Source organism: Guyanagaster necrorhizus (genome assembly GCF_019112545.1).
Source record: "Guyanagaster necrorhizus MCA 3950 unplaced genomic scaffold BT62scaffold_36, whole genome shotgun sequence".
NCBI classification, from domain to species: domain Eukaryota; kingdom Fungi; phylum Basidiomycota; class Agaricomycetes; order Agaricales; family Physalacriaceae; genus Guyanagaster; species Guyanagaster necrorhizus.
The window spans coordinates 79,107-101,987 of record NW_025064915.1 but is presented as its reverse complement, the minus strand read 5'-3'; the positions used below and the strand labels follow the sequence as shown (position 1 = coordinate 101,987).

Genomic DNA, 22,881 nt, shown 5'->3' with positions numbered 1-22,881 from the left:
CTTCTCCCAGGATTCTGAATGGCATTGGGTAGATCCCTGTCACGAAAGTTTGCGGGCTCGGATGGGCGAGAGTACAGATGGAGCCATCGGTCGGTCGACGGACAGGAGTGGACGGTGAGTCCCGTCCCGTCCCCCTTATCTGAGGCTGTCTGCCCTGATTCTTGATTCCTGATTCCAGTGCACGACCGGCGCCGAGAATTACCTAGTCGCCCATTACGACCTGAAGAGACCCGACGTGCGCATGTACGGCGTATCCGGGCACACCCTGACGATATACGAGGCGTTCATCCATATGGCAGTCGGTGAGACGCGGTTTTTTTTCTTTTTTTGGGGTGCTTGCGCTGTTGCTGATAACGTTCCATTCCCCCCTCCCGTCCCCTCCATCAGAGCTGATGACTTCGCTAACTATCATGCGCCATATCGCACAGCACAACTTGTGATTCCGATTCCTCTGATGGATAATATTTATTTGTATATTTTTTTTTTTTGCTTTATTCCGAATTGCTTTGCAGAGTAGTGTATCTATTATCTATATAACAACCGTGTAAAATGGTATCTTTGCTTGCTTCGTGTTCCCGATGCACATAGCACATGCACCAGCACCTTATTCCTCAGACATGGGAAGGGGGGGGGGCTTCTGAATCATCCAGTCGCCGCTCCTCGGAAATACCCGGATCCCTAGGGTTAGGGGTACCCCCCTCTCCTCCTAGGGTTTGACCACCAACCACGATGACCTCCTCCTCTCCACAGCAGCCTTTCGTCCAAGCCGGCGACCCCCTCAACGAATTCCTGCGCTCCTTCTGGCAGCGCCAAGTCGACTCCGCTGAACAAGAAACGCCCGACTTCCGACACCCGGCCCTCCCACTCGCCCGAATCAAAAAAGTCATGAAGAGCGATCCGGATGTCAAAGTAAGCGTTTCCACAGACATCCCCCCCCCCCCCCCCCCCCCCCGCCCCTGCCCCCGCCCCTTGTCCGTTTGTTTTTTTGTTTTTTTTTCCGATGTTGATGGTTCTAGTGTTAAGATGATTGCTGCGGATGGTACGGGCCTCCTTTGGAAACTGTGGTTTATCACCCTCACACCTCTCCCTCTCACCCCCTCTCTCCCCTCTTCCCAACGTAGCGCCCATCTTGTTCTGCAAGGCCTGCGAAAGTGCGTCACCTCCCCCTCCCCCTTCCACCCAATTAAGGACGACCTTGACCTTTCTCTCTCTCTTTCCTCCCCCGCAGTATTCATCGCAGAGATCACCGCCCGCGCGTTCATCATCGCCGACTCCAACAAGCGCCGCACGCTCTCGCGATCCGATATCGCCAAGGCCCTGAGCAAATCGGACCAGTTTGATTTCCTCATCGATATCGTCCCACGGGAGGAGCTGCCGTTCCCTGCGGGGAGCGTCGTGAGGAAGGCGGTGGGCGTGGAGAATATCAAGCAGGAACAACAGGTGAGTGGTGCTCGCTCCCCTTTGGTTGTTTGCCGGGGTGGGGGGGGTTGACTTGACTTGACTTGAATAGAGAGCAGCTGATGTGAACGTGAGCGTGAACGTTAACGTTAACGATGCGAACGTTGGAGGGAGCTCGGAGGTTCTGGAGCAGGTGCGGTCTTCTCTCTCTCTCTCTCTCTCTCACACACACATTCACTATCGCTGACCTTGGTCTCTGACAGCTCGAAACGCTACTGAACAGCTCGAGGCCGGGAGAGAGGCCCAGCATGACGTGAATCTGCGCAAAAAAGTGTAAAAAAAAAAAATGTACCAATAATATTCTATGTGTTTTTTTTTTTGGTGGCTGGTGTGGGGGACTTGATTTCTTTTTCTTTTCTTTTCTTTTCTTTTTTCCTTTTTATCACCGTTCAAGACGCCGGGGCAGCTACCGACGGGGACGGACGATAGATCTCCTTTTTTTTTTTTTTCCCGCCGTTTCCGTTCTCGGTGTCATCATCATCAGGGTTTCTCGCCACAACGGAGGATCTGGGCGGCCTTATCTATCTCGGTGTTGGATGACGGGGTAGCGGTAGCTAGCAGGGTGCGCGGGTGCTGTGTTCGCTTCTTGGCTGTGGCGTGGAGAAGTTGCGAGTTGCGAATCGGTTCTCGCCTCCTGGGCATCATGCTCCCTATACCCCCACCGCCGCCTCCACCGCCGCCGCTCGACGGCACCGAAGTTGTGAAGTTGTGGCGGCTTTTTTTTTTTTTTTTCTTTTTCTCACGGACAGAAGAATCGACCTCATCTACTTTCTGGTCAGTTGGCTGCGTCGTCGGGGGGGGGGGGTCGCTTCTTTCTTCTCTTCCGCCGCTGTGAATTAAGTCAGTACGCGTCTCGAGCCGCCATGTATACATGCTCTCCTTGATTCGGTTCGGTCCGGGAACCAACAATTAGAGTATTTTTGTGATCTGAGTGCAGGGTGTAATAGCAAGGTATAAAATAGCGGACGCGGGTGGGTGGTACTGGTACTCATTGAATAAATGAACTTATCCATTCATCCATCTACAGAGTGGAAGATTACAAGGACGTCGTGGAAGATCTGGTCGAGAAGCTCGGAAGGCGGGGGAGTGGTAAGCACGTGTGCGACGAAACTTAGTGCGAGTGAGTGAGCGACACGCTTGAATTTGGGAGTAGTACGTACCCCCCCCCCCCCCACACACACACACCGCGTCCTCATCGGCCGTGAACGAGCCCCGGTGTGGTGGTGCCCGTGCCGACTACGAGATTGATCTTGTCCGTCGATGATGATGATAGCGCAAACGATAGGGATCCAGCTGAAGAATTTCCCAGTCTGTTGAATTCCCAAGTCAAACTCTTTTCTTTTTTCTTTTTTTTCCCCCTCGAAACGGTGCAGGGTGCTCATGAAGAGCCTCATCGCAGAGGGCAGCCCCGATCTCTTTCGAATGCTCTGTCGGCGGTATCCATTAAACGTTAAATCTCTAAGGTCCTAACCAACAGGTGAAATGTACTTGTAGTTGTAGAAATGGCATTAGTGTATTATTTAATATGAATCATGTCTTTAGTCTACCAGTAAGATTTGAGCGAAATAATAAATGAGGAACGCGAACGCGCCCTCGCCCTCGCCCTCGTCCTCGACAAGGCACTGCCTCGTGGATTACCTTCTGTGAAGGGGGCAAAAGGAGAATATATATACATACATCGTGGGAATGCCTCGAGTGCCCTCCCACCCCCCTCGTTTCTCCCCACCATGGACGACTCCGTGCTCACCTACATCGTTAATCATGTTTTCATGCCACCGGTTCTTCCTCAGCAGGACGACCGGGGTGTATATCCAACGACGCGGCGTTATGCGATGCTGTTTTGGAGTGCGCTCGCTCGTCGCTATCGAGCGTATCTGATTCAGAATGATGTCCACAAGCTACAGAAGTGGGATATGCTTCAGAATTTCAAAGCGACTCCGACTCTGACCGTCACCCTTGGGTCTGCGGAAGCAGAACGACAGCTGTCATCGATGGAATATCGGAGGTAAGAGCGATAATTTTTCTTATTTCCTGTAAGAAGAAGAAACAATACCAACGTGATGCGGTCTAGATATACTTGTCTAGCCACATCATCAATACCCAGAAACGCATGGCCGTCGTCTTTCGAAGGCAGCCTGAAGAAGAAGAAGAAGAAGAAGAAGAAGTCATCTATGAGGCCCTTCGAGGTCATGTTTCCGAACGAAAAGGGTCACGGGGCACTATCGGAAAACTCGTAATCTCTTCTTTTCCTTAGCGTTTCCTAGCACGACATTCAGACTACCCGCCTTTCGTAAAGAACTGGCCTCGTTTTTGGTGGAGATGCATAACGATTTTCTGGAGGAGGCATCACCAACAAGCCGAAAAGCGGGTCACAATGTAATTGAGGAGCGGGAGCCTGCGCATCCTCCCTCGCTTTATCACACAGCTTCTCACGGGTATTTTGTACGGTCAAGGAGGGCAGGCAGGCGGGCGGCTGATGTCAAGCGTTTTTCAAAGCGAATCAACGACGATGTTCTGTGGGTTGAATGGCGAACCTTCCCTGGAGGCGATCTCCCATTTGGCTCGTACTTCGCGTAGCCCCGCAGTCCTCGCTTTTTGAAGGTTCATCGCTCTGCATCTAGCATATGGAAGATATTCACCTCCTGCTAAGGTGTTGACCATGCTGATTACAAACACAGAACTACAGATGGCAGTGTGTCGAGGAGGGGAGCCGACCGCCGGGATAGCGGTTGTACAAAAAGGGTGACCCCTGTCTGGCAAAAGCAAAAGTACACGGAAGAACCTACCAGTAAGCACGCCTATTGAACGACTTATTGGCAGAAGCTTGTGTCGTTATCACGTTTACTGAATAGAAAAATCCTTGCCTTTGACACCTGATGTGGACACTGAGCACGCTCTAAGGGAGTCCGGCGGCATTTGCGACAGTGTACGTCATCCAAGTTAGCGAGCGGGACGGACGTAGCAGCAGCGAATTTCTGGGTCTGTGTCACTGCTAATAAACAAGATTCCCCCCCCCCCCAACACCTCGGAGCCGGGGTCTGAATGCGTGTCGAGATAGTAGTACCAGAGATGTTTGGTTGGTGCCATCGAAACCTCCCGCCGCGTCTCGATCTCGCTATCCACCGCAGCGACCTCCTCGACGTTCCTGTAGTCCTCCACCTTTGGTGATCTTCACATTCGGCGCGGTGGGCAGCGCGGTCCGTCGATGAGGAGGAAACTACGAATGACCGCTAGGATCGAGGCGTGCCTTTCGTGCAGGGCAGGGCGTCGAAGGTGCATCTTCCGATGCCCCCCCAGCTGCACCGAGGATTGCGAAGGATTTGTATAGTGAAGACGACTTCCTCTGGATTTATATATACCCCAGTCGTCTATAATTTATAATCTGTCCGTTACAAATCGACAAAGTAAGCACATGATTAATAAATCTACATACCTCGCCTGGACCTGGGCGCCGGTAGCAATTTTCAAGGTCTTCCCAAGTTTCCATAGAATCATTCCTATATCACGAGACCGTTACATAGATAAAGTGCGTCGATAACAAGTAGGGGAGAAAAATACGAGAAAGAACAAAATAGTCCAAGCGCCATCACTCTCGGTATCTACTTTTTCCTAGCCTTGCGAGCCATGACCTTTGGTTTACAAGCATCGCAATACCATTTATCCACTGGCGCCGCTTTCAATCCCACACACGAAATATGGAACTAAAAAAAAAAAGAAAATAAATAAATATCAAAAACGTCGAACAATGGAATACATTAACCGGGGGAGACTTACCCATTCGTACGGACAAAAGCCACTATCGCATGCAATCATCTAAAAAGCGAAGGATCGTCAGCCCTACCGTTCGAGAAATACCCGTAGAAAGAAAAAAGACGCTTACATCGCCAAAGCTCTTCTTTTGACAGAAACAATACAACTTATCATCCTCCCCTTCGTCGTCTTCCTCACCTTCCGCATCCTCTTCCTCACCCTCGGCATCCTCCTCAGGGCCGGGCACAGGCGGATGGACCTGCCGCGAAAGCCTCGACTGCCTGTGCGTGGGTGCCTGAGCTGCCTTGGGTGGTGGTGGCGCAGGTGACTGAGACCTCGCTGGCAATTTGATAGAAGGCGCTGCAGTCAATCGGCGTTCTAGTTTTTGTTATAGAGAACAATGAGTAACGAGATAGACAAACAAAAAAAAAAAAAAAGGAAGGATAACAATGCCACAAAAAGAAAAAAAAAGGAAAACCGAGTTATGACTAACTTTTTGTCGCAGCACCAGACGGTGCCGTCGCCGTCGTCAACGACACGACCGCCGGAGACTGTCTCAGCTCCTGCACGGGGGTAGTACTACTCGGGATCATGACGCTCCTCAAGCTCTCGCTGATCTGAGCAGCAGGATCCCTACCAGAAAACGCATACGCGCTTCCAACATCAGCAGCAGCAGCAGCAGCAGCACTGCTCCGTGTCTGAGGAGGAGCAGCCTCCGGCGTGAGCGGCTCCCCCTGCAACTTCTTCACCCGATTGATATCAACACCCAATCGAGTCCGCGTGCGCTCGATGAGGTCAACCATTTTGGTCGCAAGCTCAATTTTCTCCACGTGAAGCCTGTGGACCCTGTTGTATGCCTCGGAGATCTTTGACTGCAAGGGTGGTTTGTAGTTTGGCGGGAACGGAGCGCCACTCTGGCAAAGTTGGATGTGCCTAGCGCATTCGGTTTCAATTGTCGTTTGGATCTCTAAAAAAAAAATGACGCTGTCAGATAAAGGAATGCATTGTAAAGAATCGTGTTCTTACCTTGGGCTTTCTGATCCTTGATCTTTATTTCGTCGCATATGAATCGTATTTCGTTTGGTAGATTATCGAGACCTGGAGTCGGATTTAGCATACGAACGTAAGGAAAGAAATGCAACAAACTGTATATGAACTCTGTGGCAATATTGGCGGCCTCCTCAAGTGACTGTGCCGATGCTGACGCCATCGGTAGGCCCCACTCGACAGACTGTACTGGATGATGGTGGTACAAAGTCAAGATGCGTCGATCAGTTCCATTACACGATCAAGGCTCGATCGCTGACTAATCAACAATGCCACCTTGGTCAGGCCGCTGGCGAGTCAGTGCTCCTTCCGCAATGCAGGCATACTTTCTCTGACGCAACTTACATTACTGCTATATACTACAATGTTCCATCCAAACGACGAAAATTGCCATCTCTATCAATGTCCGAAATGGAACTGGAATCCACCCTGACGGCCGCTGCCTGAGAATCCTCCGCTGCTCTGTTGGAAAAATTGCGTGAAAGGATGTTGTCCATTGGCGAAGGGGTGTCCTCCCTGCTGTGCCATAGGATCATTGGGATCCTCGCCGTTGTCGAAACGCGTCCGCAGCTCGGGATCTGACAGCACTTCGTAGGCTTCGTTGACGGCGGCCATTTTTGCTTCGGAACCACCCTTATCTGGGTGCGCCTTCAAGGCTGCTTTCCGGCTGTGAAGAAGTTATGATTACCCCGTCGTTTCTGAGAATTCGAATACTTACAATGCCTTCTTAATAGTCTTCTGGTCGGCGCTGCGATCTACATCTAAGACCTTGTAGTAGTCCTTCTGTTTGCTTTGTTTCAGCAACCGCTGGGCCTTCTGCACACGAGAATGTATCTAGAAGGACGTCAGATTTTAAACATTTCCCGAAAACGAAAAGGGTACCCACGTCCCGATCACTTCTTCCACTTGCTTCAAACGCACGCTCAAATACTCTAACCGCCTCATCCCATTCTTCATTTCTGAGGAGCGCCTCTCCGCGACCAACCAGTCCGTCGATATCGTCATTGCACCCGTCCATCGTAAGCAGCAGATCGCACCATTCCTCCGCCTTTCGTGAGTTCGATTTGACGTAGGCTTTACAAAGCGACCGAACCAAAGTCTGCCTCCGGGGCGAGAACTTGGCAGGATTGGGAAGCGGTATTGGCATATCCTTACGCGAAGATGGTGGCGATAGTAGCTGCTCACGACCGGTGTTATCCTTCATTGCGTCATCAAATCGCTTTATAAGGTCATTGGCTTTCCCACTGCCTGTTAGAAGCGTGATGATACCCCGCCAATCCTCGTTAGATAAGAGCTCGTCTAGTTTGGCTATTCCTTTATCAAGGCCTTTCGCGATCCGGTGTAGAGAAAGACAGGTCTTGTTATCAGGATCGTAATGTAGACATTGCTTAAGCGCATTTACGCCCGCAGGTGAGGAAGGTAAGAAGAAATAGTCAAGACGGAAGATTCGCGTCTGGAGAGATGTTGAAGGGGGAAGGAGATAGGTCAAACGGCTGGGTTGACGCGTCAGCATCCAGACATGGGAAGGGAACGGAAGGATACCCACGTAAGGTCACCTACGGCTCCCTCAAAATCTCCCGCAGCTAGAGAACATTCCGCCCTCATTTGGCGAAGTTCGACCGAATGACTCGCAGTTTTCAGTGCGGCGCTCGCGCTCTCTATACACGCATTCCAAAGGTGGGCCTTTCGTTCCTGCTCAACCTTCTTTGCAATCGTTTCCCCTTCCGTCAGTTCCGTCATCAAATCTACGGCTGCGGGGTCCCCTTTGTTCTTGGAAATGAAGCGTTGCAGCGATTCTCTCGCCTGGGAGAAATGCCCATCTTTGACATGTATTCGCGCCTTCATGAAATGGGCATTTTCGAACGTCTCCGACGTTAGCGAAAGGACTTTGTTGAAGTCATCCAAGGCCGGTCCGTGTCGGCTAAGAGAGAAGTACGCTGTGGCTCGCTTGTAGTACAACAGATAGTCGGCAGGGGACTGTTCTACCACAAATATTAGGATGTGTATCATACAAAATACGTCCAGCAACGTACCTATTGCCTCTGTATATATCTTTGCCGCTTCATTGAACTGACCAGTGGATAATAATGAATTCGCTCGGTTAATAAGTGGTAGGAGACCCGGGGGGTACAGGCCACCGTCAGCATAGACGTTAGAGATAAATAGAGCCAGCGACAAGACCGCCAGCCAGCGCATCATTGAGGGAATAAAGGTATAACGTAGTAGTAGAGAAAGGAGAGGCGCCAAAGTTGGTTGGATTCGAACACGTTGCCATGAGGTCATAGCCTTTAGAAAACAATATAAGCAAATACTAGTTTACAGCCACGGAGTCAAAACGGCAGAATTCGCTCTCTTCTTTGGCCGCCGCTGCAAACATTGGAACAAGTTGACATCTCCGCCGTATCGTTCTTACTGTAGTAACAATCCATCAGTCTTTTCTTAGTAAGTTCTAGCAATTCAGCATTCCAAGTACAGAACTAACAGATTTCAAACTCAGGACTCGGACAATGCCGTCAATACACACCCCGACAGCTGGTACTTTCATTTCCGGGGAGGAAGCTCGGGGATTTATCTCTGCTTGGATTCGGGTACTATCCACGTCAAAGTACTTGCACGCCACTAGAATCTACGTCAAGCAACTTTAAGATCTGAATAGAATGCCTGCCAGTGTCCGCTCCTGCCGAGTCGGTCATCACAATCAAAGCTCCGAAGTCTTTATTTCAATACGAGTCGGGGTCCCACCTGAATAAATTACGTGTGGTAGGCTGTGTTTTTTTTTTCAGATATACAAAACCGACTGAAACAAGAAAGTATGAGGACGCATGAGGCCGCATGAGGCCGCCGAATGTCGAAATGAAAGTCGGGTGAATGACCCCACGCGATTTCAAGGAGCCAACATCACCTCTTTGTCGCCATACGTTAGAGCTTAGCGTTTCGTCCACTCAAACTCACCTTCATTGACGGTATCGTGATAACGATTCAACTCAGCGGCTATCCGCTCTCCACGGTAGGAACAGCCAAGGATACATAACGACACGTGTGCTGGATTGCAGATGGCTGTCCACTAGAGAGATCGCCACATCAACTCTACTGGCGCATCCGAGGCTGTAGGGCGCTGGAGCATCTTGCAACAGGATTCAGTCGACACACCAGAAACCAGAACAAACGTTTCGTCCTTAACGGATTCCAAGCGGAGACTAGTTGCCACGAGCACAACTCTGCAAGGTTCCTGGGCAACCGACGTTTGCTCCGACTGCCAGACTGTTTGATTGCTCAGACATATACCATTCGTCCCTTTCACGGCTACACACGGCGAAGTTTTCCCCCGGGTCTCCTGGACATACCAGCAATGTTATCGGTCCGACGTATTCCGACGTTGTGTCGGCTCCGCTCTTTTTGCTTCCTACTTTTGAGAGGAGCGAAAGCTGCTAGCGCGAGCGCCACTGATTTCGACGGGCCCCGGCTGAGTCAGAGCGATTGGTCATAAGGAGAATTATACAGTATGCAAGGGAAGCAAGCATATTGGAAAGGCCGCCTGCTGAGATATGTGGACAGGCAAGACAGAATCTATCCATCATCCAATCATCCATCGATGACTGACGATCGCATGGCGGTAAATTTCCCCAAATATGGATCTTTTTCACCCCTTACAAAGATTATGAAAAAACAATCTAGAAGGAGGTGAGAGGGAATGCATTGGTCACTTATATTTTCTCGCCCTCATTTGCTGCTCTAATTGGCAATTCGATGGGAACAGATTAAGCAACGCTATTTGCACCAGATTCCGGCCTATTACTATGATTAGGCCCCCGATATAAATTTCGCCTGTCCGATGTCGCCGCGCGAACAGCAACATGTTACAAGGGTGTTGCCCTATTTGCTATTTGATCGACGAATGGTTCTTTTGATGCGCACAAAGAAGTAAGTCTTGGATTTATGCGGGGTCTGAAATTCTCATGCATAAAGGCAGGAACTTAGTTTTACGACTTGAATTGCTGTTCCGTCTTTCCCGCTTTGACCATGGACGCGTCGCCTCAGACTTATGACCATGTCTCATTCCAACTTTTCGCGCTCGCGCCGTCGATGGATCCAAAAGCGAATGGACGCATGTTGCCTCAGAACCAATCCTGTCCGTACTGTCCCGCCAAGTACAGCAGACCCACACATCTTCATAGGCATATTCGGTCTCGTAAGTGCCAGCTTCGACCAGGGGTGGACTCCCTTCATTGATACTCGCCAAATCATTGTCAGATACTCACAAACGCATTCATAAGTGCACGGCAGGTCTTTACATACACGGCTCAAAACCTTTCGTCTGACAATCTTCCCCCGTAGATGTGCAATTCCCAGTTTGTTAGGCGGGATGTATTGAACAGACATATGAAGTCATGCGGGGGACCGTATGTGCTTCCTGATCTGTTGGGAATTCGCGAAGCTGATTATTACCTATCAAAATATTAGGCTCGCTGCCAATCGCTCAAAAAGAAAGTCCTGTCAGGTACGTCGATAATTAATATATTGAGCAAGAACGGTACTCATAGTTGCGTGTCTATTCAGTCTTGCGTTCAGTCTAGAGTCAAATGCGACCGGCATATCCAAGATCCCTGCTCGAAATGCGCCGCTCGTGGCAAAAGGTGCATATTTATCAGCGATACAACCGGAGGACGAGAAAACGATATTACGGATCCTTTTGATGGATCAGGCACACCCTCCTCATCCTCATCCACGTCCTCTCCGGCATGCTCGCCCATTTTTTCGGTCTCGCGAGAAGCGTCAAGTGCGGGATCACCTTCTTCGCTTGATACGCCTCCAGATTGGGAACTGGACGACATCCTAGGGCTATCCATATCTCATACTGAAGAACCCAACAATGAATTCGGATGGGAGGCATTTCTTGACAAGTTATACTCGCCCTCTCATGACCCTTCCGGCGCGATTGCACTCGAAAACGATTACTTCGATTTGGACTTTTCGTCAGACCTAGGGCCAGCAAGTTTCGGATGCGATACCGCTGATTCAGCTCCCTTTCTCGCTCCCCCGCTGATTGCCGTTCCCACCGACCTTGATGTTGACAATCAAACATACCGTAAGTTTGGAATTTTACAAGGATCTGCCGTAAACGATTCTTATCATATGTCCAGTTCGCCTATTTTTCACCGACTTTTGTAAACAGATACCCCTGGTGCACCAAGCAACATGGAGCATAGAAAGAAAACCCTATGTGCTAGTGCGAGCCATGCAAGCATGCGGGGCCCTTTTTGTCAAAACACGCCAAGCTGCCGAGTTTATCGAAGAAACCCTTGATTCGCGTAATTTGCTTTTGCAAGAATTTGTGAGTGTGCTCGGGCGTTTGAGGTTTCGCTTATTGATGGTCCCAAACCCAAGGCTTCATGCAGCCCGAAAGATCGGGTCTATGTGATACTGGCGGTTGTCCTATTGCAAACGCTTGGATTGTTTCACCAGCGCGCGGAGACGCGCGTCGCAACTAGTGTTTACCACGGAATGTTGGTGATGGTGCGCTATTTTTTTTTTGCCGACGAAGGCGTCATCCTCCCCTAACCGGACGCCCGCCTCTAGATGATCCACCAGTCGGGATTGATGAGCCAGGAACGCTCTTGGGTCGTACCTGATATCGATGACGCCGTTTCCTTGGAACAGTCTTGGAAGGATTGGATATCACACGAGACTGCCAAGAGGTGATCTATATTTTCATTTCTCGGGTGCAATCTGAGACTGATGTGATTCGCCACAGGGCACTGCATCTATCATACCTTCACGACTGTTGTTACTCGATATATTTTTCAAAACAATCTTCGTTCCGTGCAATCGAATTCGACATCGATCTTCCATGCGATGAAGAGTTGTGGAACGCGCAGACCCCCGCAGAATGGCTCTCGGTTTTCCAGGCGGCCTCGCTATATGGGGTAGACTCAACCATGCTGCGCGGGGCTGATTTCCAGCTGACCCTGACGCATCTTGCCCAGGCTCCAAATATCCCTCTCTCTGTCGACGGTACATTCCCATCGCCGCTGAACTCGTTTTCCCAATCCATCCTGATCCATGTCATCTTACGGGACGTCCTTTCACGACGCACTCCGAGTGATCGCTCTCATTACCTTCTTCAGAACTGGTTCCAGCTGTGGATCCAGACCCCCGTGCCAGCGACGGTGGATCAGGACTCGCCGCTGATTCAAAACCCGCTATCTTTTTACTGGTTAACGCAGGTGGTACTGGTTGCTATCGACGAGGGGGGTCCTGGATGGGTGGCTGATACAGCTCGGTCCGGAAAGAGATACACACTTTTGAAGGAGTGGCTAGAACGCATACGGTTTTTCTTACGGCAAAGCCATGATATCCCCGTACGTCTGTGGGGGGAATTGATGGTTGTCCGTTCAGGTCAAGTCTTAGAGGTTGAGTTCGACGACTTGTCGAATCCAGAATCGAGCTTAGATCAACCCAACGGTCTACTGTCCTTCTTCAAAAACCAGTAAAACACCTATATTAAACCCTCTATTTATAACATATCAACGTAGTTTATTTATTTCACGCATTATTTACTTGTAGCCCATTTGTACACTAGCATATAAAGATAGACCAGAGAGTAGACATTATCCGGTGTGTTTCAATACTTTATTTTGTTACGAGATCTAGATTTGCTTGCTGTGTATTTTACGAGTTTGTCGTCCAAAGCCTCGAATCAGGAAGGTGGCTCAATCAGTTGCAATAAGAGTCATCGCGATATATTTTGCTATGTATCTTAATATCAGCGACGTATTTGGCTAGATGGGAAATGTCGCCACTTCGATGAGACCTTTCATCGGTAAATGAATGGAGGACTACAGCCAATAATAGCGTATGCGCCTTTGCCGCGGCGACTAGTTTCTCTTCAGCACGCGCTATTCAAGTGAATAATCAGGGCAAAAGAAGGATCCAATGGAGATAATATGCTTCTCATTCGTAATGAGGTAGCGGAATCAATTATGGATCAGACAATACAGTCCCAGCAGTGACTGTAGTTGATGACAGGCATAATGCACCGGTGTCACGTCCAGCATCTATTCACAGGAGCTAGAAGGCTCCGTATGAGCAGAAGCAACACGACATGGAAGTTAACATAAACATTGTGGCGGGGGAGCGATATATAAGGACAAGATGTGGATATGAATTCCCACCGGCTGCCATCTAGATGTCGTAAATCTTAATTGTCAGGAACTGACAAGCAGCACCGTACATCCGGCGGTTGACCAGTGCCGGATTTTCATAACTATCAACTCTTAAGTTAGTATCACATTGAACATCACGCTTCGTTCTTTTCGGAATACACTCTCAAGTGGTCATGCAATTTGTCCGAGTCCTGGATTTCACTCTATTCCTTCGTCCCCTTATAGGCCATAAAAGAAAGGGGGTTTCGTTAAGAAAGAATGATACAGCCGCTGTGGAGGTCCGTGAGAAAGTAAATACCCAACCTGGAGTCTGCCGTCGGTTAGGCTCCACTCTCAGATCAAGACAGTCTAGATTGGAAATAAGCATGATTCGGTGCATCATGCAAATCTGTCCTAAAAAGAGATTGATTCCCCTGAGAACCGGCTTCGTGTATTCCACGTTAGTGTAGGACCCTGGATCATATATCCTATGAAACCCGAGACCAGCTCGGAAAATTTTTGGCCAAATTGACCGTCTAACTCGAAGGTCCGGAAAATTGGAACCAACTGGGAGTCAACCTAGATCCAAATTCGGACAGAAAATTGACTCTTGAGGCCGTTTGACCCCTCCCGCCAAGGAGCGGGCCACGGCGGGAGGGTTACGTCGTGGGCCCGATACCGAATTTTTAGTGACAACCTTGAGACAAAAATAATCAAAATCTCCACATTTTGGTCCGGACAAATCACCAAAGATTTCTCGAAATCGTGATCAATGTTCAACGTCCATAAGGCATCAACCGGGGTCCTGCTACTGTTGAATGTCTTCTGGCACCAATGAATGGGGACTCGGAATCTTTTTGATCCCGATGGAGATCGAGATGATGAAGAACGTGTAGCTTATCATGTTGACCCTCGAAGGCAGAAAATTTCTCCACCGTGAGCGCGTTTCAAGACCTGAAATCAACTCAAATCGACCGAAACCTGGAATTGAATTCGAAAGTTGGAAAATCGTCTTTAAAGGGTACCGAAGGCGGAAGTTTTCCCACCGACAAACAGGTGGGTCGAGGGGGAATATCATTCGGGATCTTGGCTGTCACTTTACCTTCGCAACTCATCAACGCCGACCGCACTGACTCACCTGCACCTTCTAGACACCATCATTCTGACATTCAACCGGAGTGTTGTTATCCATTCCATCAAGCCCAGTATACGTCGACACGGCATTCTAAGCATCCTCCGAAATCTAAAATCTCCTATCGCGTCGCTCATCAATCTCGGGGCCGCCCGCTGCATGCGCCACATTCTAATGTTGAAATAGCAGGAAATAGCTCTCAGGCTTCAGGGGTAAGTGTACCGCTTCCTTGCTTGATTGTTGATACCGTGGACGGAGGTGCGTCGGTGCCGCGAAGAAGTGTGGACCTGAGAATTTGAGATTTGCCAATTGCAATGCTTCTGGGTGAAATAAGGGTTGGATAGACCTGGGCGCGCAATTGAATGAAATATATTTCCTGGCTACCTCCGCAACCATCATTTTGTAAGGAGCCGGAGCATTTGTCATGGTTCAGCTCTTCGGATTCGTCTTCAATTGATTCTTTCGCGTACAAAGTTCGAACACCGCGTAGAACGGTCTCCCCTCCATGCTCGGAACCTGCTAGAAACTATAAATGTAGGAAGTCAACCTTGCCTGGCATTCTTACTTGCTTGAAGAACACGCAAGTACTATTCACTACTAAGAGAGGTGACTAATCCCTCAAGACCGCAAAAATGACGTCTTCTGCTGGCAGTTGGCATGCTCGGCTTGAATCAGTGCCGATGCAGACCCTTTGACAGATGAGCAGAGGACGCCGGAAGCACACAAGTCAGCCTCCACGCACGCTTGAGGGGATTCGCCAACTGTTTGTTCTGCAGCGGAGTTAGGCCGATGATAGTGAACTTTGAAAGGACATCGAGAATTTCCAGTGAGTTTACATATGTAGAGATGTCTCGAAGCTGTGGCCAGTCTCAAAGCTGTCAAGGCACAGAAATTTCTGTTATTTAGCTGCGAATTATCATCGTTTACGATCCTTGCATAAACGCCAAAAGATATAAAGCTGTCGATAGACCTGGAGAAGATTTAGGAAGAAGAGGATGAAAGTATTAAAATAGAAGGCGAGCTGGGGGAAAAATGACTATGAACGAAACGTCGAGGAAGCCCATAAGGTTAGCATACTTTGGGTCTCCAAATGGCAGCAAAATATGCGTCCGGATTTTGCATATCTGAGAGTCGAATCTATCTACAAGTCTGTCACTGGCGGCAAGACCCCGGGATTCCTTATCGGTTTCGGAACTCTGTCGGCTCGAAGCCGCCCCCTCTCCAGTCAGACCGAACTTCCGCGCCGCTCTTGCCGAGTGACTTCGGCCAGGTCACACCAGGTTGCCGGTCCAACGCGCATTAGCATGGGAGTAAAAAGAAAAATGCCGAAAAGCTATTTTCCCGCTATCCCCCCCCCAGTCTGGAATATTTCACAGAACTGTCAACTTGCCATTTAAGAAGTCATGGCGCGGCACTGCGAAGCCATCAAAAATTTTGATTGGGTGAAGCCGTTCAAGCCGAGACCGGTGACAGAGCCGTGATTTTTGATTGGATCCAGCTAGGTACCTGGGTGATGCTCATATAGGTCTATAGTGCGTGCTACAGCGTCTAGAATATCATTGCTTCGACAGACTAGTAAAATATTTCTTCATGAAAAACCGAAAAGGAATAGATTGCACAACAACTGCCAACGGAATCCCAAGGAGCAAGCCTGAGAGGCCTACGAAGAATGGTGGGTAACCTGGGGCCTTGAAGCTTTTCTTGGTTTGAAGATAAAGTCACCGTATTCTAGGCATTGTATTCTCACCGATGTTTTGTACGTTATTTCATGAAAGCTCCTTTAGATCTGCCCCACAAAATGGCCCATATATCACATCGAAAGGGTCTCTGTGAACGAAGAATCACCATTTCTGAATTACTACTGTTTACCCATCTACTAGTAGTTGTTGAACTTCATTGAACAGGAGCCTGCCTACAGGCGCTTTTCCGTCTCGGAACAGATGCAATGTTGCCGTGTATAATATTGCCATCATTTCGTTAAGATGGCGAAGCCCTTAGTTTATCCGGCGTAAGGCTAACGACGTCCTCGTAGACCTTCAGGAACTCATTAGTGAAACGACGGATTCCCTAATTGAGACTACTACTATCCTATCCTATATGCGAAGTGGTCGGCCATTATGCAAATGATGGGTTCCCATCACAAGTTTCAAGCAATCAAGCAAAGATGCGTGAGGAAGAATTTTAATTCCTGGGTATGTAAGCAGCTATGGCCTATTTTGGGTTGTCAAACCCAGCGAACTTCGGCTGATAACAGAGGAAATTTGACCTTGGGATATTGACCACAGCAAAGGGAGGCGGGAGTCCCTTTAATAATAAAGTCAACGCATTTCGCTTTGGTTAAAAGTCTTGGTCCCGAGTCAGAATTCGATCTTGATTCAGGTTGTGTCCCTGGCATTTCAGCCGGTACCAGCCAACCACCTGCAGAGAAATCGAGACTGGACGTCGTCTATTCCGCAAAACTGCCCGAGTCTAGCTGAAAGTTCTAATCGTCCTACCGTCACCTAGTATTTTCAGATCAATTCAGTTGGAAATGGGGGTGAGGTTTTCGCCTACGGGTATTCCCATCTGTTTGGACCCTTCCCAGCCAAATTATGTCTCCTCCGACGAGGCATGCGTCGTGATCTATTGGATACCACAATCACGTCGGTCTCTAGGTGGCTCTCCGGGCGATCCTGCCAGACATCATGCGTCATATCAATGTAGGGCCAGTGGTTTGTCCCTTGTTATCTACATAACATCCCCTGGGGGCTGCGCAGAGATTCTTCGCCACTCTCACTAGCCGACCTCTGATTGTTTCAGTATGTTCGTAAATAATATAATTCCATAATTACCAACGCCTTTCCAAAGAGACTGATCATAAATGCGCAGCAGCATAACGACGAGCATTTCGAATGATACTGGAAGTATTGTAGGAATAAGCGATTGCATTTCCTGTACATGTTCGCTCATTTAATTCCGGGTTTCATCGTGGGGTGATATATACTCGGTAAATTGTCACATCAAAGCCAGGTCGGGGCGTGATGTAGCCCTCATTATCGGTGTACGCAAGAAATAAGTTGCAGGACTTTCCCTCGTCGTGTAAATTCACTCACATTCATATGTCCGAAGAGCCGCCGAAGCACCCCGATCCCTACTTTCCACCTCATAACCTCCTTTCCATGTATAGCCTAAGGTAGCGTTATGGCATATATACTGTCCCTCCCTCTCACATTGGTATGTATTGTTCGTCTATGCGAGACTAGCGTTATGGGCATTTTGATAACATGTCATTGTTAGGTAAGGACCCCATGCTTTTCCTCCCACGCGAAGACGCCGTGATACCCAGTTCTGATGTTCAAGAGGAAGATACATCACACCGCAGGCCCTGGCCTTATACCAAAGGGCCCACTTCTATCGACCCTTTGATTTGTCATCCGGTGGAAATATGCTGCGCCATTGGCGAGATATACGCATAGCACCGAGTTGTACGGAAAGCAGCAGCGGGCTCATGTTTCACTACAAGTAGCATAATACTTATCCATCAACGACATGCAATGACCTTCGTTGTTCTACACGCATATCTGTTCCAGGAGTCTGGAATAAATCACGATCTATCCAATGAATGCCGTGCAAAAAAAATAAGCACAAGTTGAGTGGCAAAATCTTGGACATACTCATGAGACTGCGGATCGTCAACATGATAGAAACAGTGGAAAAATGCCACGATCCAGCTAAATCCTGATAGCTCGTAAGAAGGCGAAAAGTCGGACGTAAGTAGCAATGTACAGGGCTTGGGCTAAAGCTCCGTGTCAAAATGAAGGCTTCAGGTCCTACTCCTGACAAGCCTACTTATAATCAGGCCTTGCTCCTAAGATTTCGAGAGTCTGAGCCCCAGAAAGCCAAGCCCGAGCCTGTTTCTTTACATCGCTAGACGTAAGTGGTGTCTCTGTCTATCTAAAATAGTGGTCAGCTGTGGGTAAAGGATAGGGTATCCACACTCACACATTCGCGCTAGGAAAGGGCGGGACGCTCGCAGAGAGATCATATACACCAATGCCGTCGTTCATACAGGTATATTTGAGATTCGAAAGATTCATCTCTGCAGCCGTCGTAGCGGGATCACGAGAAGCGGGTCGTACAGAACGAATATTGACGGATTGCATCATTCAAAAAAAGACTTTCATGCGATAGTTCATTTCGGCTCCACAATGCACAGCCTTTACTGCATAGGAATTATACTAGTGCTACGAGACGTCTGTATTCATGATAATGGCACAGCGGTGTTCGCAAGAAAACGCCGTTGTTGGCTACTTTAAGGCATGCTGGTTGAGCTATGAACCAGGGCTCGGTTCCCTTCATAGTTGCCAGTCCATAAATAGAAGTGTTCAAAGCATCGGCCAAGTTGCCTCGGTACTATGTTCTTGGTCGGCAGCTCCAGAATGTCTCTAAATGTCCTTAAAGAAGGGGGGAACAATCAAACAGCATTGAACTACCTTTCTTGTCATGCCACAGATGAAAACAGATGAGAATTCGCGGGGTGAAAGAAGAAAGAGTTGGTTTCCGGTCCGGCTGGGCTTCTAGGCTTTCATCTCTGCTCGGTTCATGATGTCAGAGACCAATGGCAGCTGTGGCGGGAGCATTTTTTTTTTGTGGTCCTGCTCTGAAGAGGAGTTGATTAGCGTAATAATGGGAAAGTCAAGCTGTAGCTTTACCATTGGAATCAGGCTCAAGCTACATCTTCATTGACATCGGGGGAACGACTTATTACCCTTAGACGCATATATTAAGCTAACTGGAGCAGTCAGCTCGTGGACAGCAACCGGCGGGAATGCATGTACGTACTTTGCTTTCGAGCATCGCCCGCAAGCGTGTCGGTGAAGCTTCCAGTCAACAGAGACATTCTTTTCAGGGCAGACCTACGTCCCAGGATAGGATGTCAAATAACAGGTCGCCCCATCGGTATTCAGGAATTCCACAAAGAGCCTCGATCCCCTCTTCGGCTTCCCTCACCGCCCTCCAGGCGAATGATACACCATTCGCGGTCAGAGTACAACAGCGATCTGCATCGACTCGTGATAGAGTAATGAGGTCTCTGGAAGGAAGCATGGTACCGATCTGTTGAAGTTGGTTAATGAACACGGAGGCAAAGTAATTAAGCTCACTATGAAGAGAATATCCAACGGCATTGTCAGTAACAGTCTGAGATCCCGTCGTTTCTTCCCAGTTCTCTTTCGTTTGGCCTTCGGTGCGTTGTTTGCTTTGTCGCTGCTGCTGTGCTCGAATGGTTCGCTTTCGTTTTGCTCGACTACGTTTCGACACTACGTATCCCAGCACTTAGCAAAGCAGAATGCAGGAAAAAGGAGGCCACCATGCACCTAAGATTCAGCAAGGCCCCTCTGTTTGGAGGGACCGCGATCCTTAAAGAGCGTCTTGGCTGCATATTGAAAGCAGAGAAACTGTTGAGAATTGAGATGATGGTAGTCGAGAAGTAAGAACGTCCAAAGGTGTAATGAGTCGATGCATTGAGACCTTTTGCTTACCCTTATTTGACTACGAGCTTAGTATTTGATTTACCGCCGAACCAGTATATAACATAGCTAATTCTTTTGTATCGGGTCGGGGCTTTCACAATCAACGTCTATACACCTGTCTACGATTGTGCTAAGTTCCTTGTGTGAGCGGTGACCTTAGCGCCACCCTTACAGTCGGTGATTATGAATCATTTGTAATCGGTATGGGTCCCAACTTATTTACCTTACTTCCATCATCAGTACGGCTGCAAAACTCTGTTCAATTTTTCCCCTCTGCTCTCACGATATTAATTTACGATATCTTACATTTGTCAGAATGGAGCTGCTGGTGACTAATCAGTATCGACCAGGCAGGATAGGACTAGTCACTACCAAACGCCCGACAAAGGCGTGGTAGAGCAGCTTCATAGAGACTTACTGTCTTTACAACAGAAGGAAACCTCAGACCCAGTATTGTCAAGCGAACGCGAACGAAGGATGAATATGATTCGACGAAACAGAAATAGAAAAAAGCCCTAAAACGTCGAAAACGAAGTATTATGTTACGGTGACTACACGGCCAGCCTATAAGGTCAGCATACAGCTCGTTCATTGTCATCCAACTATTGCCTACGTACTGACGACGACATTGCCGCCATTATATATAGGTGTTCGGCGGACCACGACCCATTCCAGCGGAAATCCGCCCATATTCTACTGGACGATCTATGTTTTTATCCCTCATCACTCGTCAGCATCATTCACACTAATCACGGTGGACGGGGCTCCCATGTCTCCCCAAGAGCTTGCCGTTATGCCATTATGCTAGCGCCTCACGATCAGTAAAGGAGCAGTGCATAAATGAGCGCATAATTATCAAAAAGGAGACCGGCATTTTTGGAGCGCGTGTTATACGTTAACTCTTGTGGGACAATTCCGTCAATCGTCCAGCGGAGTCCAGAAGATAAACCGTTCACGCTTCCTTCCTTAGAAAGTTATAACCGAACGGTTGTCAGCGTTATCAAGAGTCATCGAACGCCCATTATCCCGCAGGTAATTCATAGAACCTGACATGTTCTATCTCTCACATCTGTTTCGGATTTCAATTTCACACTTTTCTAACTTGTGCTATCTGCAATATCGCCTCATCCATTTTCTACCTCGTTTCCTTGTCAGCAAGATGAACACCAGATCTATTCCGGCCAAAAGGTGACAATATACAGTCATTTCGATGATAGAAGGCGACTTCAGGAGGCATAGACTATACGTTCTTCGACATTGCGGCCTCCGCAGTCGCCATGGGAAGCCAAATTCGTGGCGCGATGCATTGTCTTTGACCTTGCATTGTCGGTGTGTGCACCAAAATGGCAGAAATTTGCACGTCTTTGTCCCTTGTGGTATTGTCCACGGCCTGCCACCATACTTTGCGGAAACTCAAATTGACATCCGTAAACTTCTCTCTCTTTCCCAAGGACCGCCACCTTCAACACCTCCATTTTCAACACCTCCATTCTTGACAATCCGATAATGTCAACGTGGAGCACCACCGGACGTTTAACCGATATCCAGCTCCTTGGAGAGCCGCAGGTGGCACTCTTAGCCCCTCGTTCCCTGCTTTCCATCTCTCAGCAGCCTCAAAGCCATTCCATGACGAGTATTCCTGGTCACTTTACGGGCATGAGCCTCTCGGGAGAGCCGCCGTCAGCCCAGCAAGCACCCAGGTCCCTACTCTCCATCTCCCGACAGCCCCAATACCTTTCAATGGCTAGTGTTACCGGACATTTCGATGGCATGCGATCATTAGATGAGGCCTCCATCGCTTCGCTTCAACGCGATAACGCCGAGATACCTACTTCCCATGTTCGAGAGGAAGATCCTCCGCATCTCACGCTCTGGTGTAGCGAAGGCGCGGATCAGTGCCACTGGCATTTCTTCTATATACCTGGGACCCCTTGGTCTATTATCTCTCGCATCGTCTCCGGACACCACCATTTCTGTCCCATGACACCGTACGTATCCGAAATCTCTGTCGCGTCTGTTTTTGCTAACGTGCCTCTGCAGTTTTAATTTGCAGCCCGAACCATCTACCACCTCCCCTAGAAGGACCCGATCCATGACCAAGTTACAAACCTCTGACATCCAGCAAAAGGTGGGCACTGCCAAGGCCAGCAGAAAGACTAAGGAAGAAAGGCCTGTTGAAGATCCCGTAGGAGTCATTCCGCATCTACGGCCTTTGACCATCTATCCAAAGTTCCCAGAATATGATCTAGCCGACAACGAGCATATGGATCCCCGACAAGAAGGGGAAAAGGACGCTGAATATGAGGCACTGTTCCGACCTCACTGTGGTGGCCCTCCGTATATTCTGGATATAGGTGTGTACTTATTCGCTTACTTCTCGTGGGACTATGGACTGATAGTAATGATTTTTCAGGCGATGCCGAGGTCCAGTTCAAGGGTGTTCATCAAAGCCAGAGTACGGGGGTTGCAGAATCACTTGTGCAAGAATTCCCGTTGTGGCCAGCCATTTGGTAACAAAAAGTGACGCTGTATCGACGGCATCCAAGTAATGACAACTTATGTTTCCACTAAGTACCGGTCAAGGTGTTACTTCATTTCAATGCCTTCTTCGTGCACCTATCCACAATCTTCTAAGTCGTCACATCTTCAACGTTATATGTTTGTATTTTCTAGCACCATTCCGATTTGTTTTTGACGAGCACCAGAACGACGAGCACGTCCCTCTCATTGTCAAAGAACGTCTTACACTCCTAAGTGACTTCGCAGCGTTCTCTGTTTCTGGAACAATGCTTTTCAATTTTAATCTGCATCCGGTCAGTTCATCGGTGTACTCCGCTACACC

General features: G+C 48.8%; 8 protein-coding genes across 8 annotated transcripts in view; 5 read left to right on the top strand and 3 right to left on the bottom strand.

Moving 5' to 3' along the window:
- Positions 1 to 440, top strand: part of BT62DRAFT_955592 (uncharacterized protein) — a gene marked incomplete at its 3' end in the record, with an annotated part of 882 nt that extends 442 nt beyond the window's left edge. The window contains exons 2-4 of the mRNA XM_043188345.1: positions 33 to 114; positions 179 to 302; positions 388 to 440. Coding sequence (XP_043035078.1) covers positions 33 to 114; positions 179 to 302; positions 388 to 440 — 259 coding nt within the window. The remainder of the gene's footprint in view (positions 1 to 32; positions 115 to 178; positions 303 to 387) is intronic.
- Positions 441 to 729: 289 nt separating this feature from the next.
- On the top strand, positions 730 to 1,491 carry BT62DRAFT_907899 (histone-fold-containing protein; the record flags this gene model as incomplete). The annotated part of the gene is made up of 4 exons (XM_043183684.1): positions 730 to 909; positions 1,024 to 1,039; positions 1,122 to 1,151; positions 1,229 to 1,491. 4 exons carry the CDS (start codon positions 730 to 732, stop codon positions 1,489 to 1,491), a joined length of 489 nt encoding a protein of 162 aa, XP_043035077.1.
- Positions 1,492 to 3,962: 2,471 nt separating this feature from the next.
- On the top strand, positions 3,963 to 4,437 carry BT62DRAFT_936881 (uncharacterized protein). Its single transcript, XM_043187204.1, has 2 exons — positions 3,963 to 4,059; positions 4,109 to 4,437. The coding sequence occupies exons 1-2, from the start codon at positions 3,984 to 3,986 to the stop codon at positions 4,261 to 4,263; spliced, it is 231 nt and encodes a 76-aa protein (XP_043035076.1). The 5' UTR covers positions 3,963 to 3,983; the 3' UTR covers positions 4,264 to 4,437.
- Positions 4,438 to 5,057: 620 nt separating this feature from the next.
- Positions 5,058 to 6,418, bottom strand: BT62DRAFT_907841 (uncharacterized protein; the record flags this gene model as incomplete). The annotated part of the gene is made up of 6 exons (XM_043183678.1): positions 5,058 to 5,159; positions 5,233 to 5,271; positions 5,339 to 5,586; positions 5,702 to 6,175; positions 6,235 to 6,306; positions 6,355 to 6,418. The coding sequence occupies 6 exons, from the start codon at positions 6,416 to 6,418 to the stop codon at positions 5,058 to 5,060; spliced, it is 999 nt and encodes a 332-aa protein (XP_043035075.1).
- A 236-nt stretch (positions 6,419 to 6,654) lies between these two features.
- Positions 6,655 to 8,451, bottom strand: BT62DRAFT_907910 (uncharacterized protein; the record flags this gene model as incomplete). Its single annotated transcript, XM_043183685.1, has 5 exons — positions 6,655 to 6,922; positions 6,974 to 7,089; positions 7,142 to 7,748; positions 7,802 to 8,237; positions 8,289 to 8,451. The coding sequence occupies 5 exons, from the start codon at positions 8,449 to 8,451 to the stop codon at positions 6,655 to 6,657; spliced, it is 1,590 nt and encodes a 529-aa protein (XP_043035074.1).
- A 1,632-nt stretch (positions 8,452 to 10,083) lies between these two features.
- BT62DRAFT_473432 (uncharacterized protein) lies at positions 10,084 to 12,972 on the top strand. The gene is made up of 10 exons (XM_043181079.1): positions 10,084 to 10,176; positions 10,226 to 10,444; positions 10,507 to 10,535; positions 10,591 to 10,655; positions 10,717 to 10,753; positions 10,813 to 11,341; positions 11,397 to 11,587; positions 11,641 to 11,769; positions 11,833 to 11,951; positions 12,008 to 12,972. Exons 2-10 carry the CDS (start codon positions 10,276 to 10,278, stop codon positions 12,744 to 12,746), a joined length of 2,007 nt encoding a protein of 668 aa, XP_043035073.1. The 5' UTR covers positions 10,084 to 10,176; positions 10,226 to 10,275; the 3' UTR covers positions 12,747 to 12,972.
- A 1,668-nt stretch (positions 12,973 to 14,640) lies between these two features.
- Positions 14,641 to 18,674, bottom strand: BT62DRAFT_1011374 (uncharacterized protein; the record flags this gene model as incomplete). Its single annotated transcript, XM_043177778.1, has 9 exons — positions 14,641 to 14,700; positions 14,777 to 15,055; positions 15,095 to 15,116; positions 15,167 to 15,218; positions 15,272 to 15,386; positions 15,457 to 15,499; positions 15,574 to 15,789; positions 18,358 to 18,458; positions 18,513 to 18,674. 9 exons carry the CDS (start codon positions 18,672 to 18,674, stop codon positions 14,641 to 14,643), a joined length of 1,050 nt encoding a protein of 349 aa, XP_043035072.1.
- Positions 18,675 to 21,545: 2,871 nt separating this feature from the next.
- Positions 21,546 to 22,553, top strand: BT62DRAFT_923176 (uncharacterized protein; the record flags this gene model as incomplete). Its single annotated transcript, XM_043184478.1, has 3 exons — positions 21,546 to 22,027; positions 22,080 to 22,393; positions 22,453 to 22,553. 3 exons carry the CDS (start codon positions 21,546 to 21,548, stop codon positions 22,551 to 22,553), a joined length of 897 nt encoding a protein of 298 aa, XP_043035071.1.
- Between the last annotated feature and the right edge of the window lie 328 nt (positions 22,554 to 22,881).

What these genes read in the sequence shown, in the direction of transcription:
- BT62DRAFT_936881 (XM_043187204.1), top strand. Translation starts at nt 3,984, where the DNA reads ATGGCGAACCTTCCCTGGAGGCGATCTCCCATTTGGCTCGTACTTCGC. An exon ending in GCAGTCCTCGCTTTTTGAAG is followed by an intron (nt 4,060 to 4,108) that starts GTTCATCGCTCT and finishes CCTCCTGCTAAG; the next exon opens with GTGTTGACCATGCTGATTAC.
- BT62DRAFT_473432 (XM_043181079.1), top strand. Translation starts at nt 10,276, where the DNA reads ATGGACGCGTCGCCTCAGACTTATGACCATGTCTCATTCCAACTTTTC. An exon ending in TCATAGGCATATTCGGTCTC is followed by an intron (nt 10,445 to 10,506) that starts GTAAGTGCCAGC and finishes AATCATTGTCAG; the next exon opens with ATACTCACAAACGCATTCAT. An exon ending in CAAAAAGAAAGTCCTGTCAG is followed by an intron (nt 10,754 to 10,812) that starts GTACGTCGATAA and finishes GTGTCTATTCAG; the next exon opens with TCTTGCGTTCAGTCTAGAGT.